General features: G+C 47.9%; 1 protein-coding gene across 3 annotated transcripts in view; it reads left to right on the forward strand.

Annotated features, from left to right (window-relative positions):
• Window positions 1-18,950, forward strand: part of ADAMTS17 (ADAM metallopeptidase with thrombospondin type 1 motif 17) — a 332,233-nt gene that overhangs the window by 61,009 nt on the left and 252,274 nt on the right. For all 3 annotated transcript variants that reach the window (XR_009546590.1, XM_060179312.1, XM_060179313.1), the window contains exons 6-7: window positions 1,115-1,272; window positions 3,913-3,956. Coding sequence is in view for 2 of the 3 variants with exons in the window: in XM_060179312.1 (XP_060035295.1) it covers window positions 1,115-1,272; window positions 3,913-3,956 (202 nt within the window). In the remaining variant the exon portion in view is untranslated. The remainder of the gene's footprint in view (window positions 1-1,114; window positions 1,273-3,912; window positions 3,957-18,950) is intronic.

Below are 18,950 nucleotides of genomic sequence, written 5' to 3' on the forward strand. Positions count from 1 at the left end.
GTCAGGAGCCTTTTCTGCTGTGTGCCAGCTTCTACTAAAATTTGGGGTCACTGTGGCTGGTGTGCTGTTCTTTCCAGTGTCATTCCTACCTCACAGTGTTACCAGAGTTAAGAAGTTCAGAGGCAGGACCAGGGTGGTGGCACACCCCATAAAGCACAGTTGTTACTATGTGCAAGAACCCCAGTTCAGGCCCCTGGCCCCCACCTGTAGGGGGGAAACTTCACACGTAGTGGAGCAGTGCTGCAGGTGTCTCTTTTCCTCACTGTCTCTCTCCCTCTCTATCTCTTTGTCTCTCACCCTCAATCCAAAACAAAATGGCCCACTAGGAACAGAGGAGTCCTGTTTTACCCTTGGGGTAAAACAAACAAACAAATAAATAAAAGTGTGCTTGGCTTGGGAACCATGTTTGGTTTGCTCAGATAAGTCGTTTTCTTTGAAAATATACTTTTCAGGGAGCCACGTGGTGGTGCACCTGGTAGAGTGAACATGTTACGACGTGCAGTGACCTGAAGTCAAGCCCGCATTCCCCACCTGCAGGGGGAAGCTTCACAAACAGTAAAACAGGGCTGCAGGTGTCTCTCTCTCTCTCCCTCCCCTTCTCCCCTTCTCTTTTGGTTTCTGTCTCTATCCAGTAAATGAATAAATAACATAAAGGAAACAAATACAGGGGCTCAGGGTTGGCTCACTTGGTTGAGCATACATGCTACCATGAGCCAGGATCTGGGTTTGAGTCCCTGCTCCCCACATGCAGGGGTGGCGGAGGGGGGGAACGTCACAAACAGGTGAAGCAGGTCTGCAAGTGTTTACCTTTTTTTACCCCTCTCTATCTCCCCTACTCCCCTTCAGTTTCTCTCTGTCCCTATTCAAATAAATAAATAAACAAACAAGTAAGTAGATAGATAAACAAATACATAAATAAAAATAAGGTCACCCGGGAGCTTTATTTTTTATATTACACCCCTGCCCCACCGTCCTTAGGTTTGTGTTTGGGGCGGGGGGGGGGTGGTCATCACTGGTAGATGCTCTGTGAGATGCTGCCTTCACAGGCAGCTACCCCCACCACCCACCCCCATCATAAACCCAGTTCCTGGCACTGACATCACTGCCCCCCCAGGCTGCCCTGTCCATCGGGCACCACGGCGAGCGCTCCCTGGAGAGCTTCTGCCACTGGCAGAACGAAGAGTTTGGGGGCGCTCGATACCTTGGCAACAACCAGGTCCCCGGAGGGAAGGACGATACCCCGCCCGTGGACGCTGCCGTGTTTGTGACCAGGTAAGGCCCTCGCTCTGATGTCTGTCAGTCTGTCTGTTTATCTAAATAAAAAAAAAAAATTTTAAAGCAGGCAGGGAACAGTATGGCTGTTCAGGCCTGGGGCCCTCCTGGCTCTGCAGAAAATAAAGAAGAAAGGGAGGTCTGTAACATCACACCTTGGACTGCACGTCTGCACCTCTCCTCCTTCACAAACAGAAGAAGTGCAAGTGGAATTCCGTCCTTACACTTGAGGATGGAATGGACACACTTTTTGCAGGGCACAGCGTGAGGGGTGTCAGCCTTCAGTGTGCCCTTGCTTGAGTGCTGTTCATCTCACAGCACTGACATTCAGCCAGGAAACATGGCACCTGCAGGAAGCTTTGGTGCTATAGTGTCTCTCCCTGTCTCTCTGTCTCTGTCTTTCCAAACAAGAAGGTCTCTCTTTCCCCAAAACCCAGGTGAGGGCTCCTGGGAGAATCCCAGCCTGCAGCTGTCCCTTTTGCTCCCCCTCTGTGCCACATCTCCCAGCATCCAGGGAAGGCTCTCCCTCACTCTCCTAGCCTGGCAGAACACAGCTTTTAACATTGATCTTGCCTGTGTTCAGAGAGCTGCAGGCGAGTGGGTGTTTCCTCCAGGGTTCCAAGGGCCCCCGTAAGAAGACAAGCCCAAGCCCCCCCCTGGGAGCCCCAGTAGACCACATCTAGGGCCAAGTATTGCTCTCCTCACCAAGCTGCCAAGCAGGGCACTGCCCCACCCAGCACTCACTCCGCTCCTGCCTGTGGGCACGTAGGAAGGGCATCCTGGGTGTGTTCTGGTTTGAGAATTGGAAGGCCAAGTCCTCTCATTGGACACATGGAGGCCAGAGTGAGCCTTCTGCCCCTGCACAGCAGGGCTGGACCAGGCTTCAAGCATCCTTGCTATCTCGTCTATGTCCACATGCCCTGGGGATCTTGGGGAGCAAGAGGTAACTTTTTGGGCCAGGCAGTGACATACCCAGTTGAACAAGCATGTTACAATGCACAAAGACCCAGGTTCAATCCCCCAGTCCTCACCTGTAGGGGAGAAGCTTCAGGAGCAGTGAGGCAGGGCTGCAAATGTCTCTGTCTCTCTCTGTCTCTATTCCCCCTCCCCTCTTAATTTCTCTCTGTTCTCTCCAATAAAATAGAAAGAAAGAAAGGAAGAAAGAAAGAAAGAAAGGAAGGAAGGAAGGAAGGAAGGAAGGAAGAAAGGAAGGAAGAAAGGAAGGGAGAAAGGAAGAAAGAAAGAAAGAAAGAGAGAAAGAAAGAAAGAAAGAGAGAGAGAGAGAGAGAGAGAGAGAGAGAGAGAGAGAGAAAGAAAGAGGGACCAGGCGGTGGCACACCTGGTTAAGTACACACATTTCAGTGCACAAGGTCCCAGATTCAAGCTCCTGGTCCCCACCTGCAGGGGAGGAAGTTTCATGAGTGGTGAAGCAGGGCTGCAGGTGTCTCTCTGTCTCTCTCTCTCTCTATCTCCCCCTTCCTTCTTGATTTCTGACTGTCTCTATCCAATAAATAAAGATAATAAATTTTTTTTTAAAAAAAGAAAGGGAGAAAGAAATGGCAACTTGGAATGGTGGGATCATTATGCAGGCACTGAGCTCCAGCAATATCCTGGGTGGGGAAAAAAACCTTTTGGTCCAAAGCAGTAGCTCACTGGGCAGGGCGCTTGCCTTGCCATGCGTAAGACTCAGGCTCAAACCCCAGCACCGCACGGAGATGCCACAATACTAGTGGCCTCTGTGGTCTCTCTATTTCTCAATGACAGAGTGGCCCAAGAACAGTGAAATCAGAAACTTACAAGACCCAGGCTCATTCAAAAAATATATGCATATATAACTTTTTAGAAATGGATTTTTTCGTCTTCTCATATGAAATGAGAAGCCCCTGATACACCGCATGAAAGCATAAAGGCACTGGGTGAAGCTTTAGTGCTCTGATTTCTCTCTCTCCACCCCACCTCTGTTTCTGCTTTTGCTTCTTTTTTTTTTTAAATTTTTTTTAATATTTATTTTATTTATTTATTCCCTTTTGTTGCCCTTGTTGTTTTATTGTTGTAGTCATTGTTGGATAGGACAGAGAGAAATGGAGAGAGGAGGAGAGAAAGATAGACACCTGCAGACTTGCTTCACCGCCTGTGAAGCGACTCCCCTGCAGGTGGGGAGCCGGGGTTCGAACCGGGATCCTTATGCCGGTCCTTGTGCTTTGCGCCTCCTGCGCTTATCTGCTTTTGCTTCTGTTGCTGCCTCTGTCTCTATCTGAAAAAAGAAAATCAGTGAAATCACACATGTGTAAGGCCTGAGCAATGGCAGAAGTGTAAATAAATAAATAAACACAAAATTTGTAAAAAGCAGAAATAATGGTATTTTCTTTTTTTGATATTTATTTATTTTGGATAGAGACAGAAATTGAGAGGGAAAGGGGAGATAGAGATCAAGAGAGAGACACCTGCACCACTGCTTCATAACTCGGGAAGCTTCCCTCCTGCAGATGGGACCCTGGAGCTGGAACCCCAATCCTTGTGTACAGTAATGTGTGTGCTCAGCCTGGTGTGTGTCACCACTGGGCCTTTAATTGTATTTTCTTCTCCCATGGTGAGGGGAGTGCACATGCCTGACTGTCTCGTTATTTTTTTTTCTTTTAGGACAGACTTCTGTGTCCACAAGGATGAGCCGTGTGACACTGTGGGTGAGTTCAGAGTCAGAATGTTCATCTAATAACAGTGGCCGCCCTTGTGGTGATGCAGAGCTTTCTAGAGAGCATGTCTTTCTGGGAGGAGCTAGCTGCATTCTCTTCATTTCTATGGCTTCTTCTGAATTCTTTCTTGAACTTTATTTGACTTTATTATTATTATTATTATTATTATTATTATTATGGCATGCCATTGGTTCGAAATACTCTAGTATTTATACCCCCTCCCCCGCCACACACACACACACACACACACACACACACACACACACACACACACACCCCTTCTCTCTTTTCCCAAAGACTTTTGAAGTGTCTCATAGCTGGTGACCTCCAGATAAAGACCTTGGATTCAGATGTGGGAAATTAAGCTGAGAGAAGCCACCAGGCTGTGCCCTGGTGGCAGTTGGGGACGCAGTGGCTCTACCATTTGATCCCCAAGACTGGGGATGAGCATGCATGTGGAATTACACACTTTTCAGTTTATTCTCACCTTCAGTGATTGTGATACCATGTCCTAAGAGGTCAAGTGTGTCTGTCTCATTGTGAGAACAGACTCTTTCACCAGGGGGATGAGCGGGGCGGGGGAAGGGGAGGCTATGACACACCTAGTTAAGTGCACACATTACAGTGTGCAAAGACCCAGGTTCAAGCCCCTGGTCTCCACCTGCAAGGGGGAAAGCTTCACGACTGGTAAAGCAGGGCTGCAGGGGTCTCTCTGACTCTCCCTTTCTATCTCCCCCCTCCTTTCAATTTTTGGCTATCTCTATCCAATACATAAATAAATATATAAAAAAGAGTCTTTATAAACAAAAAAGAGAGAAAGAAAGAAAGGAAGGAAGGAAAGAAAAAAAGAAAGAAAGAAAGAAAGAAAGAAAGAAAGAAAGAAAGAAAGAAAGGCAGGCAGGCCAGGGATTCAGTGAGGGAGACTGCCTGGAGGGGTCACTGCAGAGTCTCAGAGGACTAGCTTGTGCTGCTTCTTTCTGTCCACACCCTGTGTTGACCAGCCTGTGCTGTCCTGGGGGTCAGGGGCTGTTCCCCGCCGCAGGACTCACAGGCAGATCTCATGGTCTCTGTGCTTCTGCCCTCTTCCTATCTCTGTGGAGGTGCTGTCACATTGCCTTATTTATGTATGTCTGTATGTATGTATGTATGTATGTATGTATGTATGTATGTATGTATTTACTTATGCCACTAGGCTTATCGCTGGGGCTCGATACCTGCACAATGACTCCACTGCTCCCAGTGGCTGTTTTTGTGCCATTTTGGATGAGACAGAGAGAGATGGGAGATAAAGAGAGACAGAGATAGGAGAGAAACCTGCAGCACTGATCCCAACTCATAAAGTTTCTTCCCTATAGGTGGGGGCCAGGGGCTTGAGCCAAGCATGCAATCACTTGGCCCCTCTTTTCCTTATTATTAATTAATTCATTATTTAATTAATTTTGAGGATAAAGACATAGATTGAGAGAAGAAGAGAGAGAGGCACATACAGTGCTGCTTCACTGCTCATGAAGCCTTCCCTCTGTGGGTGGCCTCTGGGCACTTGAGCCTGGGTCCCTGCACACTGTAGTGTGTGCACTCAGTCAGGTGCAATACCACCCGGCCCTTCTGTATTGTTGTTAATCATGATCATCATCTCTGGCTCATGATGATGTCAGGGATTGAACCTGGGTCCTCTCCTGCCTCTGGCATAAAAGTCTATTGTATCAACCCCTGCGCCATCTTCCCAGACCCTCTTGCCCTTTTCTTACCTACCTCCCATGCCGCTTATATTTGTCTGCCAGGCCTGCTGCAACCAAATCCCATAGACCAGGAGATTTAAAACGGTACATGAGTACGGCCTCTGGGTCTGGAAGCTGGGTGACCAAGATCCAGGTGTCTGCAAGTGTGGTTTGCCTGCAGTCTCCTCCTGGGATGGTGACATCTTCAGATGTGTCCTCCACAGTCAGGACAGTGGCCTGTGCAGGGGAATCAACTCACCCCCAGAGCTCACTGAGCTGTCGCTGGCTTCTCTGAGGCATTGGTTTCGGGCTGTGATTTTTCCACTGGGCTTTGTGACGTTTTATGAAGTATGTGTCATTTGATCATGACTCCCCAGCCACTAGGCAGTCAGGATCAAAGCAGGGCTGACATCTCCCAGCAGCTCCCTAGAACTCTTGTCCCTGCAGAGCCGCCCCCTGCCACCCTCTCTGTCCCCAACCCCAGGCCACCACTTATTTGTGTTCCATCTCTCTAGCTCTGTCACTCTGGCTTCTGGCTTATTTCTGCCTTTTGTTTTGACTGCACAGCATGGAAAGATCCTGGGAGCCACGTAGAGGTGGGGTTGCCAAGGAGGAGATTTTGAGCAGCTGCTGTCAAGTCTCAGGGCCCAGCTGTGGAGGGAGGGGCCTGTCCTGGGTTTTTGAAGAAAATGAGCTAATCCAGACCCTGTGGTTAACGTGGAAAACAGAGAGAGTGCCAGTGTCTTGTCATTTGGCAGATAAACTGTAGTGCTGTTTGTTTGCTTGAATTAGGGTCAAACTTCCACAGAGCAGACATGTTGATGGGCTTTTCATTGATGTCTGTGCTTATCTTTTAAAGTTTATCTTGGAGCAGGGGTGGTGATGCAAAAAGACTCTCATGCCCAAGGCTCTCAAGTCCCAAGTTCAGTTCCAGCATCACTATAAACCAGAGCTGAGCAGTGCTCTCGTAAAAATAAATAAATAGGGGGTCGGGCGGTGGCGCAGTGGGTTAAGCGCATGTGGCGCAAAGCGCAGGAACCGGCGTAAGGATTCCGGTTCGAGCCCCCGGCTCCCCACCTGCAGGGGAGTCGCTTCACAGGCGGTGAAGCAGGTCTGCAGGTGTCTATCTTTCTCTCCCCTTATCTGTCTTCCCCTCCTCTCTCCATTTCTCTCTGTCCTATCTCCAACAATGAATTGCATCAACAAGGGCAATAATAATAACTACAACGAAGCTACAACAAGGGCAACAAAAGGGAGGAAAAATGGCCTCCAGGAGCATTGGATTCATGGTGCAGGCACCGAGCCCAGCAATAACCCTGGAGGAGGAAAATAAATAAATAAATAAATTAATTAATTAAAATTTAAATAAATATATATATAGTAAAGTAAGTAAAGTTTATCTTGCATTTATGGAAATCACTGTAAAGCTGTGAGGTTTATTGTGATTAACATTTTAATTGATTTTTATGGAATTTTTTTTGAAATGGTATTGTTCTTTTTTCCTCAAATTTGCTTTATTGAAAGAAACAGTTTCCAAGACAACCATTGTCACATGAGTCCAGTTTCTTATATGCCCATAGCTGGTGTTTCCATACCACCGCCACCACCAGCTGAAGTCTTCCTTCAGCATCGTGCCCTGGGAGGTAGGATTATTCTGGGTAGCTGATGGGAGAAACTGAGCCCCCAGAAGGGGACCTTTCTTGACTGAAATGATACCACTAGTGGGTGACAGCTGGCAGCCACACTGCCAGGCTAAGGGCTTAACACCAACCTCACATCTGCTCCTCTTTCTGCAAGTTTCCTTTTTAAACTATATTTATTTGGGTGCCAGAACTTTGGGGGGGGTTCCAACATACCTAGAAGTCTCTATTTTTTTCTGCTCCAATTTCAGATAGAGACAGAGACAGAGAGAGACACAGTGAGTGACCATAGCATCAGCCTCAGCATTCATTAAGCTTCCCTGTGTCCTGCATAGCACTCCCATGTCAAGCTGGGGGCTTGAACCCGGGCCCTTGTGCATGGCAAAGTGTGCACTCTTCCCAGTGAACTATCTCCCAGCCCCTCTGCCAATATTAAACCGGCCATCTGTTTTTTTTTTTTTTTGCCCAGTATTTTCTTCTTGTCTTTATCACATGCACTGTTTTCCAGTCAACCTTTTCCCTCACAGCCCATTTTGCCATTCCCACTCCGTTTCCAAGACTCATGTTTGTAACTACTGGCTGAGTATACTGTGCGTCAAGCACCACACCGGCTCTGTGGGCCCTCAGCATGGGAAACAGAGGCCCGGAGTCTAAGGAGCTGGTGTTTTAGTGGCAGGATGAGTGCTTAGGCAAGGGAGGGAAGTCACTTTGGGAGTATGGACCAAGATGTAAGAAGCAGAAGACTAAGGAAGCAGGGTCCAGGGCCTGCACTCCCAGAGAGAGCCCAGCTTGCAAGTTTGGGTTAGAGCCTGGTGGCAATAGAAACACCCCCCACCCCCCACCCCCATGATGTCCAAAAAAGAGTATATCCTGCGGACAGAAAGGAAGTAAATCTGGAGCCTAGGGTTGCCGTCACAGTGGCATTCCTGGCTCCACTGGGCTTGGGGGCAGGGATGTCAGCAGGGACGGGCTGGTCTGTGATAGAATTAGGACATAGACACTGTGTGGAGTAAAACAAACAGGCTTTCTATTTGTTGTAATTAAATTTTGATGTTTTTTTTTTTTAATTGCTGGCATGGTTATCTCTAGGAAATAGTGCCTGTACTGTGAATTCACTGCTCCTGGTGGCCATTTATTTTTCTCCTTTTTGATTTTTGGATAGAGACAGAATGAAATTTGGAGGGGGGAGGGAGGGAGAGAGAGAGAGAGAGAGACCCTGAAGAACTGCTTCACTGCTTGTACAGCTCCTCCCCTACACGTGGGGAGCAGGAACTTGAACCTGGATCCCTGTTCATTGTAACATGTGCACTCAATAGAGTGAGCCCCACCCAGGGTTCTAACTCGACAGCCCCAATGTATGCTGGAGCAGTACTCTGGTACCCCCGGACTCATAAAATACATACATAAATATTACACAATAATAAATAAAATTAAACTAAAATCACCCATAGACTTGCACCCCCAGAACATATGGCCCGCCCCCCTCTTTTTTAGGTTCTGAGGTTCCTCCTACCCCTGTGGCAGCCAAGTCGGCCTCAGCCTTCTTCCTCTCTCACCTGGCTCGGCCTCCCTCTCTGTCCGAGCCATTCACCTGCTGTGCCCACAGACAATTTCCCCATCAGTCGCATGTTTGGGGAACTTGGAGGCTCCACTCTTACTCCTGGAATGTTTTGAACTCATGGTCTAAAAGTTTCCCATTTACTGGTTCCATGTATGCCACCAGTTCACCATCTGGCAAAGGAGTCACCAAAGAATCTTTCCAATGAATGAATCTTTCCTACTTTGTCATGCTCATCTACAGTGAGGCAAAGATCTTCAGATCCAACACATTGACTTGTGCCTTGTGAGATGGACAAGATTAGGAACTGTCCTCTGTGTTCAGTACCAGGTGGTCACCACCCAAAGTCCAGCTTTTATCCGTCATCTCACAGATGACTCCTTCTGATTCATTTCCCCTACCCTCCAAGCCACTAATACACTCCCTGTATGTAGGAGTTTGGCTTCACCAGTTTATCCTTTTTTGCCTGATTCCATATATAAGAGAAACAGTACTTTGTCTTTCTCATTCTGATCTATTTCATTGGATATCATATCTTGAAAGTTCATGCATGTTGTCACAAATGGCAAGATCTCATTCTTGTTGATAGCTGAGTAATATTCCACTGCCTTCTTCTTCTAGCATTTGCCCTTCTTCCGCAGCCAGTCAACAGGTCAGGTTGAAAGCTTTCAGGAGCTGCTTGTTGCTGGCTTTGAAAGTGACTGGGATCCATGTGGATTCAGTTGGCTAGGAAGGATCGTCAGTTTCCCCAATGAATGGGTACTCACGGGATGCACCATGAGAAGGTCGATCCAATGCATCCCATTCCACTGCCTATACAAAACACATTCTTATCCATTACCTATTGCTTCCATTATCTTGGCTATTGTAAATAGTGCTGCAATGAACATAGAGGCATATATATTCAAACTAGTGGGTTTTTCTTTCTTTTTCTTCAGGTAAATACCTAGAGGTGGAATAGATAGAAAATATGCTATTTCCATTCTTAACTTTTGTTTGACAAGGCTCCATACCATTTTCCTCAGTGGCCATACCAACTTACATTCCCACCAACAGGGTATGGGGGTTCCATTATCTCCACATCTTCTCCAACACCTGCTATTTCCTGTCTTTTTTATGATGACCATGTCCATAGGCACCAGCTGGTATTGGATGGTGGTTTGGTTATTAGTGATGTTGATAATAATCAGTGATTCATGATGTGACCTCATTCCATATGCCTGTTGGCTCTCTGTGTATCTTCTCTGGAGAAATATCTATCCAGAGCCTCTACACCGTTTTAAATTGGGTTTTGTCATGGTAATTATTGAGTCACTAGTAGATTTTGGATATGAATCCTTTCTCAGATAAACACCTCTGTTCCTGCACTCAGATGTCTTTCCATCGTGGTGACGTTTACTTCACTGAATCTTGGACTTTAGTGTTGTCTCACTTGCTTATTTTTGCTTTTTGTTTGCCTTGATGTTGGTAAAGCCAACTGATATTAATCATATTTTTAGATACTCTGCTCTGCTGAAACCAGATCAGACACTAGGTCTAGGTGATTAAGACTGGCATTCTTGTGGAGTCGGGTGGTAGTGCAGTGGGTAAAGTGCACATGACGCAAAGCACAAGGACCAGTGTAAGGATCCCAGTTCGAGCCTCTGGCCCTCCACCTGCAGGGGAGTCACTTCACAAGCGGTGAAGCAGGTCTGCAGCTGTCTCTCTTTCTCTCCCCCTCTCTGACTTCCCGTCCTCTCTCCATTTCTTTCTGTCCTACCCAACAACAATGACATCAATAATAATAATAATAATAACTATAACAATGATAAAACAACAAGGGCAACAAAAGGGGAAAAAATAGCCTCCAGGAGCAGTGGATTCTTGGTGCAGGCACTGAGCCCCAGCAATAACCATGGAGGGAAAAAAAAAAGAATGGCATTCTAGGCGGGCAGTAGCCCAGTAGATTAAGCGCACATGCTGCAAGGCACAAGGACCAGTGCAAGGATCCCAGTTCGAGCCCCCAGCAGGGGGGTTGCTTCACAAACAGTGAAGCAGGTCTGCAGGTGTCTATCTTTCTCTCCCCTTCTCTTTCTTCCCCTCCTCTTTCCATTCCTGTCCTGTCCAACAACAATGACATCAAATAACAACAATAATAACCACAACAACAATAAAACAAGGGCAACAAAAGGGAAAAAAAATAGCCTCCAAGAGCAGTGGATTCATGGTGCACTGAGCCCCAGCAATAACTCTGGAGTCAAAAATGGCATTCTTGGGGCTGGGTGGTAGCACAGTGGGTTAAGCACACATGACTCAAAGTACAAGGACCTGCATAAGGATCCTGGTTCGAGTCCCCAGCTCCTGTATTGCAGGGGGGGTTGCTTCACAAGCAGTGAAGCAGGTCTGCAAGTGTCTATCTTTCTCTCCCCCTCTCTGTTTTCCTCTCCTCTCTCGATTTCTCTCTGTCCTATCCAACCACAACAGCAGTAACAACAACAGCAACAAAATGAAAAAAAAATAGCCTCCAGGAGCAGTGGATTCATAGTGCAGGCACCAAGCCGCAGTGATAAAAAAAAAAAAGAAGAAGAAAGAAAGAAAGAAAGAAGGAAATAAAGAAAGAAAGAAAAGAAAGAAAAGAATGGCATTCTCTAGGCCTAGGGTTTGATCACCCCATTCCCAACCTGCAGCAGGGAAACTTCATGAGCAATGAAACAAGAACTGTGAGTGTCTCTCTCTTTCTCTGTCCCTGTCTATTTCCTCCTTCCCCTATCAATTTCTCTCTACCCTAGCCGGTAAGAAAAGAAAGAGAAAAAAAATTGGGCGGGTGGATAAAATGGCTGCTAGGAGTGGTGGATCCATAATGTAGTCACTGAGCCCTAGTAATAACCCTGGTGGCAATTTGAAACAGAATGGCTTTTCTGGACTGCAGTGGCGCCTGAGGTGGCCTTTGTGAGACTTTAAGCAAAGAACGAACGTGAAGATGACTATCTACTACCACAAATACAGCTTGTCTGTCTTGTCATGGCTGGGGTTTCACTTTTTCAGGCCAACATTGTTAGATGGAAAGAGACAGAGAAGGGGAAAGATTCCACAGCACTGAAGCTTCTCCCAGTGTGATGTGTGCCAGGCTCAAGCCTGGGTCCCATGAAGGGAAAAGCAGGAACACTGTCCAGGTGAGCTATTTAGCTCTGACATAACTGTTTAAATGCGTTAAATGACAGCCAGGCAGGAGGTAGAGCACAGACCTTGGGTGAAGTCTTAAGATTGATGCTCAGCATCACATGGTAGAATGATGTTCTCTCTCTCTCTCTCTCTCTCTCTCTCTCTCTCTCTCTCTCTCCCTCTCCCTCTCTGGGTTAAATTCTATGTTGCAAATATGAATAGGACAACCAAGTCTAGAATTTGAGGCTGGAATGCCAAAAGCCCTACTTCCTCCTCCCCTGGTTTCTGAGGCCTATGAGTATGTCTGCACCCAGGGTTTGACCTCCATCTCTGTTGAAGGGAAAGATGGGGGTAGCAAGGCTTCAGAGGAACCTGCAGAACTGTCCTTCCTGGAGAGGAAACTGATGTTCAGGGCTGGCCCAGGGTTCAGAGCACCCTTGAACTCTGAAGGGGAGATCTACAAGGGCTTTGGAACCTGCCTCAGGCTGGCCTTCCACAACCCAACCTGCTGCTCCTGTCTATCTGGTTCTAAGTGTCCATTTCTCCTCTCTGCTTCAGTGCAGGGAAGCGAGCCTTGACTCTTAGGCCAAATCAAGCAAGGCCAGAGTTGCCTCAAACTGTATATATATATATATATATAATCATTTTATTGAGGGGTTAGTGGTATATGGTACAGTTGTTGACACATGGGTAAAATTTCTTATCTTGCCATGACAAGTGTCTGCAAAACACCCTCGCCCCCAACTTAGGTCCCTTTACACCATCCTGCACCAGGACTGAAGCCCCCTTCACCCCTCTCCCTGTCCTCCTTCCCCAGAGTCCTTTGCTTTGGTGCAATACACCAAACCTAGTCCAAGTTTTACGTTGTGCTTCCTCTTTCTTTTCTTGTTTCCATAAGTGAAGGCATCCCATATTCATCTCTCTCTCTCTCTCTCTTTCTTTTTTTGTCTTTATTGGAGAGGCTAATGATTTACAGTTGATAGTAAAATACAGTAATTTGTATATGTGTAACATTTCTCAGTTTTCCACATAACAATTTAACCCATTCTAGGTCCTCCTCTGCCATCATGTTCCAGGACCTGACCCCCCCCCCCCAAAGTCTTTTACTTTGGTGCAATACACCAAACCCAGTTCAAGTTCTGCTTTGTGTTTTCTCTTCTGTTCTTATTTTTTAACTGCTGTCTATGAGTGGGATCATCCCATCTTCATCCTTCTCTTTCTGGCTGATCTCACTTCACATGACTCCTCAAGCTCTATCCAAGATGAGGTGAAGAAGGTCATTCTTAATAGCTGAGTAGTATTCCATTGTGTATATAGGCCACAACTTGCTCAGCCACTCATCTGTTGTTGGACACCTGGGTTGCTTCCACAGGGAGGCATCTTAAACCAGGGGGTGTAAATGAGATATGCCAGAGATGGAAGAGTCAGTCAAATACCATCCTGGAGACAGTGGACCAAGTTTAGAGAAAACCAGCCCCTGACTAGCAGGGGAATGAAAACTCCACACGCCCGCCAGGCTCAAGAAGACCTGGGGAAACTGCTCACTGTGAGGCTGGCCCCGGCCAAGATTTTCTAACTCAGACTCCGAGATCAGCTGTTGCAACTCTTGGAAAAGTAAAAACAAAACCGGGTTTTGCCGACAGACCGACCATGAAGGAAGCCTTCAGCCAATAACTGGCTGGGTTCTCTCCCCCATCCCTGACCAGACCGGGAGCAGGAGACCCTTCCCGAAACCCCAGTGGCTGGTTTACAAAGCAGCAGGCCAGGCGCCTGGGGAAAAAAATGTCTCTAAGGAGGAGAATCCGCAGGAGAGCCAGCTCCAGAGTCCCTGCCAAGAGCCTCAATTAAACTTTCCACCCGCTTATCTGATGATAAGTAATTGTGCCTTGGGGATCGCCTTGTCTTTGATGCGTGGCTGGAGTTGAGGATTTAAAGCCACATTGGGGGGAACACGAGGCAACCCTGGGAGTACCGAGGTGTAGCCTGGGCTGGGCCCAGAGCTGTAAATCACCCTCAAGGAAGTGTTCATCCGAAAGGCTGCTGCAGGCTTTCAACTGCTTGGTTCCCTTCACAGCTCACAGATATCTGCACCCACTGGCAGGAAGGGGCCTGCCTTCTGGGCTTACCTTGTCCTGATTAGACCCTCCTGCTCCCCAAGGACCACCCTTATCCCCTGGATGCTGGGGAACAGAGTGGCAGCCTCCTAACTAGATCCCTGGAGGTATCCCACATAAACAGTGGATTCAGCTTCACCTTCTGTTTCTGTGGGTGCATGTGTATTTTTATTTACTTGAGAGAGACAGGGAGAAATGGGAAGGGGAGATAGATATGGAGAGAGAGAGAGAGACACCTGCAGCACTGCTTCACCACTCATGAAGCTTCCCCCCAGCAAGTGACCCAGGGACTCAAACCCGGGTCCTTGCTCACTGTAATGTGTGAGCCCAACCAGGTGTGCCACTGCCCAGCCCTGTGCATGTGTATTTTTACATCAGTTCTCCCAGCACTCTCTATTTGGAGTGCTCCTCTTACCCTGCTTTTTTTAAAACCCATTGCCCCCCAGCATTGGGTGAGGGTGTCGCCCAGCAAGTGACAGGAGATGGGCGTGAAGTCATGCCTCTGGGCCCTTCATCTTTCTGTCACTCTGGGCCCTTCATCTTTTGGTCAACGGTGCCTGTGCTCTTTGGAGACAATCTTGATCCAAGTTGTTGTTTCTTTTTTTTTTTTTCTGGTTTTTTTATTACTACCCCGCTCATACCTCCCTGTGTAGGTTGAGTTTTTCAGGTAGAGAGAGAGACAGACAGGCAGACATGCACAGAGAGAAAGACATGACAGCCCTGAAGCTTCCCCCAGTACAGTGGGGCACAGGGCTTGAGTCTGAGTGTCTGAGTTACACACATGGCAAAGCAGGTGCACCCCCCCCACACACACACACACCAAGTGAGCTATTTTCCCCTCATCTGGTTCTCCCTAAGTGCTTCACTTTGGTTTTGCCCACGCAGACCGGGCCAGGAAGCTTCTAGAAGTTCAGTCTGGGTCGGGTGGTTAGAGACATGAGCAGAGGGAATTGAGGCCCTTGATTTCAATAATCAGGCTCTCCAACCACCCTGTCTGGCCTCACCTGGAGAGAGACGCCTGAAGTACTTGCCTCACTGCTCATGAAGCTTCCCCCTTGCAGATGGGGAGCAGGGGCCTGAGCTCGGGGCTTTGCACATGGTAGTAAGTGTGCTCGACTAGTGCACCACCGCTCAGCCCTCTATCCCATACATTTCTTCAGACCTCATGTTTGGCAGCACTGAGAGCTTTCTCTACACTTGCTCTTGCTTTCAGTGATGCCAATGTCTGCCCCTGTGACATCCTGGTCGCCCTGTCTCTCCATCTCTCTCTCTCTCTCTCTCTCTCTCTCTCTCTCTCACACACACACACACACACACACACACACACACACACACACACGATTTCTGGGTTTTTCTTGGACTGGTGGAGTTAAGTGCTAAACATTAGGCAGCTTGGCAGTAGAAAAGGACAAAGTTATTACACACATAGGAAGAGTGCACCAAGGTGTGGATCCTAAGGCCAGCGGGCAAAATATGGGTCTGTCCTGTGAGCTCAGGAATGTGATGGGCCCGAGGTTTCAAAGGGAGAGGAGGTCGCTCACATGACAAAGGCCAGATGTTCTGTTGTTAGTGTCTACCTGCCACAAGGGTAGGTTTCTTCAATAGAAAGTTTCAGTGATCAGCTCAATGATCCCAGTTCGAGCCCCTGACTCCCCACCTGCAGGGGGGTCGCTTCACAAGTGGTGAAGCAGGTCTGCAGGTGTCTATCTTTCTCTCTCCCTCTCTGCCTTCCCTTCCTCTATCCATTTCTCTCCATCCTGTTCAGCAACAAAGACAGCAATAACAACAATAATGATAACTGCGACAACAAGGGCAACAAAAAAAAGGGGAGAAATAGTCTCCAGGAGCAGTGGATTCAAGCCCCAGCAGTGACCCTGGAGGCCAAAAAAAAAAAAGGTTATTTCTGAAAACAGTGACAACAAAAATCCTTCTCTGGGTAATGTTCCAGATTTTCATTGATCTGGGTAGTTATGGAAGTGATAAGTTTCCCACTGAGCCTGCAGGGGCTCCACTAAGGGTAACTTGCTCCACACCCTGAAGTGACTTGGTAGACCTGCTCTGCACTTCTCGGGGAGTCCTGTCCTGCTTCCATGTTTTGTGTTTCAGGGGTCAGACCTGAAAGACCTTGCCCTGCTCCCCCTTTCTCCAACTTCTCCCCTCTGGTCTATGGAGACACAGCTCCAAAGTCTTCTGTCCTTGAACCTCCAGCTGAACCAGCATTGTTTCCCCACTCTGAGCAGCCCACAGGGCACAACAGCCTCGGGATCTGTCAGGTTAGGGGGTCCCCTCCATGCCCCCTTTCTTCCGTCTTGGATCCTGTTGGACTGTGCCCTGGCACTTGGCTGTTTACTAAAGCCATATGTGCTTTCTGCCACAACAGAGAGAAAACACTCACTGTTTCTCCCAACTACAAAAAGGAGGATTGTTTTAGACCCTCCCCCCATATATATGACCTTTTCTCGGCCCTTCACAAGGGTTTTCTCAGATGGTTAGATGCATTGCCAGCAACAACTATGTGGTTGACTGCCAACAGACAAACATTTATTATTTCCTACGGGAGTCAGGCTACAAAGGGCCTGTTCCCCATGACCGTGAGGCTGGGGGTGGATTTCCCTGCGAGGAAGCAAGAGGAGTGACTTGGTCTCAACAAGGTCATCTGTAGACTTGCACCCCTATGTGGGGGCCTGATAATTATTGGGGATGGGAGGTGGTAGGGGGTCGGAACCCTGAGACAGTGTGGAAGGTTGGTGGTTAACACCAGAAGGGTTCTGGAACTTGCCTGCCCTGTTTTAGAGCTTCTCCAGGTGCTTTAAGGTCTCAGACCTGTGGGTATGGGTGGTCCTATCTTGGACAAAGAGAGGAAGAAGCTGCTGGTGGGTGAGGGCAGTTGAGATAGTACCCCAAGGGGCCCTCTGCCCTGTGGTGCCAGAGCTTGAGGGAGAGCGCAGGACAAAGGGTTCTGTGTGCCTCTCCAAGCCGCTGGGAAATGTCAACCCCCAGAGTTAAGGTTTGGCAGGTCAGAGGGGACCCCGGAGGGACAGTGGCCTTTCCCAGCCTCTGCACTTCAGCCAGGGAGCAAGGACCCTGGAAGGAAGGGAGCTTTTTGTGTCCTTTCACAGTGGAAAGTGTTCTCGCTCTCAAACCCCCTTTGAGTGCTTACAGCGTTGGGAATGTGTGACGGCAGAGCAGTTGAGGAGTCAGCAACCTTGCCTGCCTCACCCTGTCCGTCCTTTTGTCCTTTTCTGCACGCATGCACAGCAGAGGCCGCAGGGACTGTTAGCTCTTGACCCCCTTCCCAGCCTCAGTTTCAAGGATGGACTCTGTGGTATGTGAACTGCACATCAACATGTACGAGGCTAGAGAGGGGGCTGTGGTTGAGTCTGGTGGGAGGAAGGAGCGGGGTCTGTTGTATTGCTGTGCTTTCAATGATTCTATGTTTGTGTCTTTTCACAAGGAAATATATAGTATACTGCAAAGAATGAATGACCTTGGGGGTCAGGGGGGTAATGTACCTGGTTGAGTGCACGTATTTCAATGTGCAAGGATCCAGGGCTCAAGTCCCTGGTCACCACCTGAGCTTCATGAGTAGTGAAGCAGTGCTACAGTTCTCTCTCTCTCTCTCCCTCTCCCTCTCCCTCTCCCCCTTTCTCTCTCTCTCTCTCCTATATATATATATATATATATATATATATATATATATTTCTGTCTATCTTATCTTCCCCCTCCCCCTCTCAATTTCTCTGTTTCTATCCTAAATACATAAATATAAAGAAAGGAAAAAAGCAAAAAGAAAGAAAGAAAGAAAGAAAGAAAGAAAGAAAGAAAGAAAGGAAAAGAAAAGAGTGGCTACATGAGGACTGGCCATCCCTCAAGCTACTGAATTTTCCCTATTCTTTCCAGGGTGAGTCTGACCCTGGCAGAGGGTGTCCTGGGCCTCAGTCTCCTGGTACAGAGGCCTGACCTTGACATGTGTGTTGTCTGTTATGAAGCACGTTCAAGGTCAGTCTCTCATTGAGTCTGGTCAGCCTTTTGAGGTGAAGAAACAAGTGAGGTGCTCAGGAGTTGGCTGCTTGTGCCAAACCCTGGGTTGTACCTGTTTTTAGCATCAGGGACAGAGAGAGAAAAGAAAAATTCCATGCGTGACGGAGTGGTGTGTTGGTGTTTCTCCCTCCCCCACCCCCACCCCCACCCCCACCACCCAGTATGGAAAGTAAGAATTGAGCCAGGGAGTTGACTCTGGCACTGTGTTCACCCAGAGCCCTGGATTGTATGCCTGAGCTTGCATTTAATTAGAATAATTTTTAAAAGAGTGCATGGCGATAAAACAAAGCATCATGGCGGAACAGTATTCCAATGACAAGGGAACCGAAAGTGGAGCTATTACTGCCTCAAACCAAAATGCTTCTGCAGTGAAAGACACTGCCGTCAAAACTGGAAAGAGGGGACCAGGCAGTTGCACACACGGTTAAGTGCACACAATACAGTGCGCAAGGACACAGGTTTATACCCCTGCTCCCCACCTGCAGGGGGAAATCTTCACAAGTGGTGAAGCAGGGCTGCGTGTGTCTTTCTATCTCTCTCTCCTTCTCTGTCTCCCCCTCACCCCTCAAATTCTGTCTGTCTCTATCCAATAATAGATAAATAAAAACATTTAAAAGAGAGATAGAGAGAAATCAGGGAAAGACTTCAGCAGTCACTCACCAGACTCACATACCTGAGGCCTTAGAGGCCCCAGGCTCAATCCTTGTCACTACATATGCCAGAGCTGAGCCATACTCTGGTCTCTCTCTCTCTCTCTCTCTCTCTCTCTCTCT

The sequence above is a fragment of the Erinaceus europaeus genome, chromosome 20 (assembly GCF_950295315.1).
Source record: "Erinaceus europaeus chromosome 20, mEriEur2.1, whole genome shotgun sequence".
NCBI lineage: Eukaryota > Metazoa > Chordata > Mammalia > Eulipotyphla > Erinaceidae > Erinaceus > Erinaceus europaeus.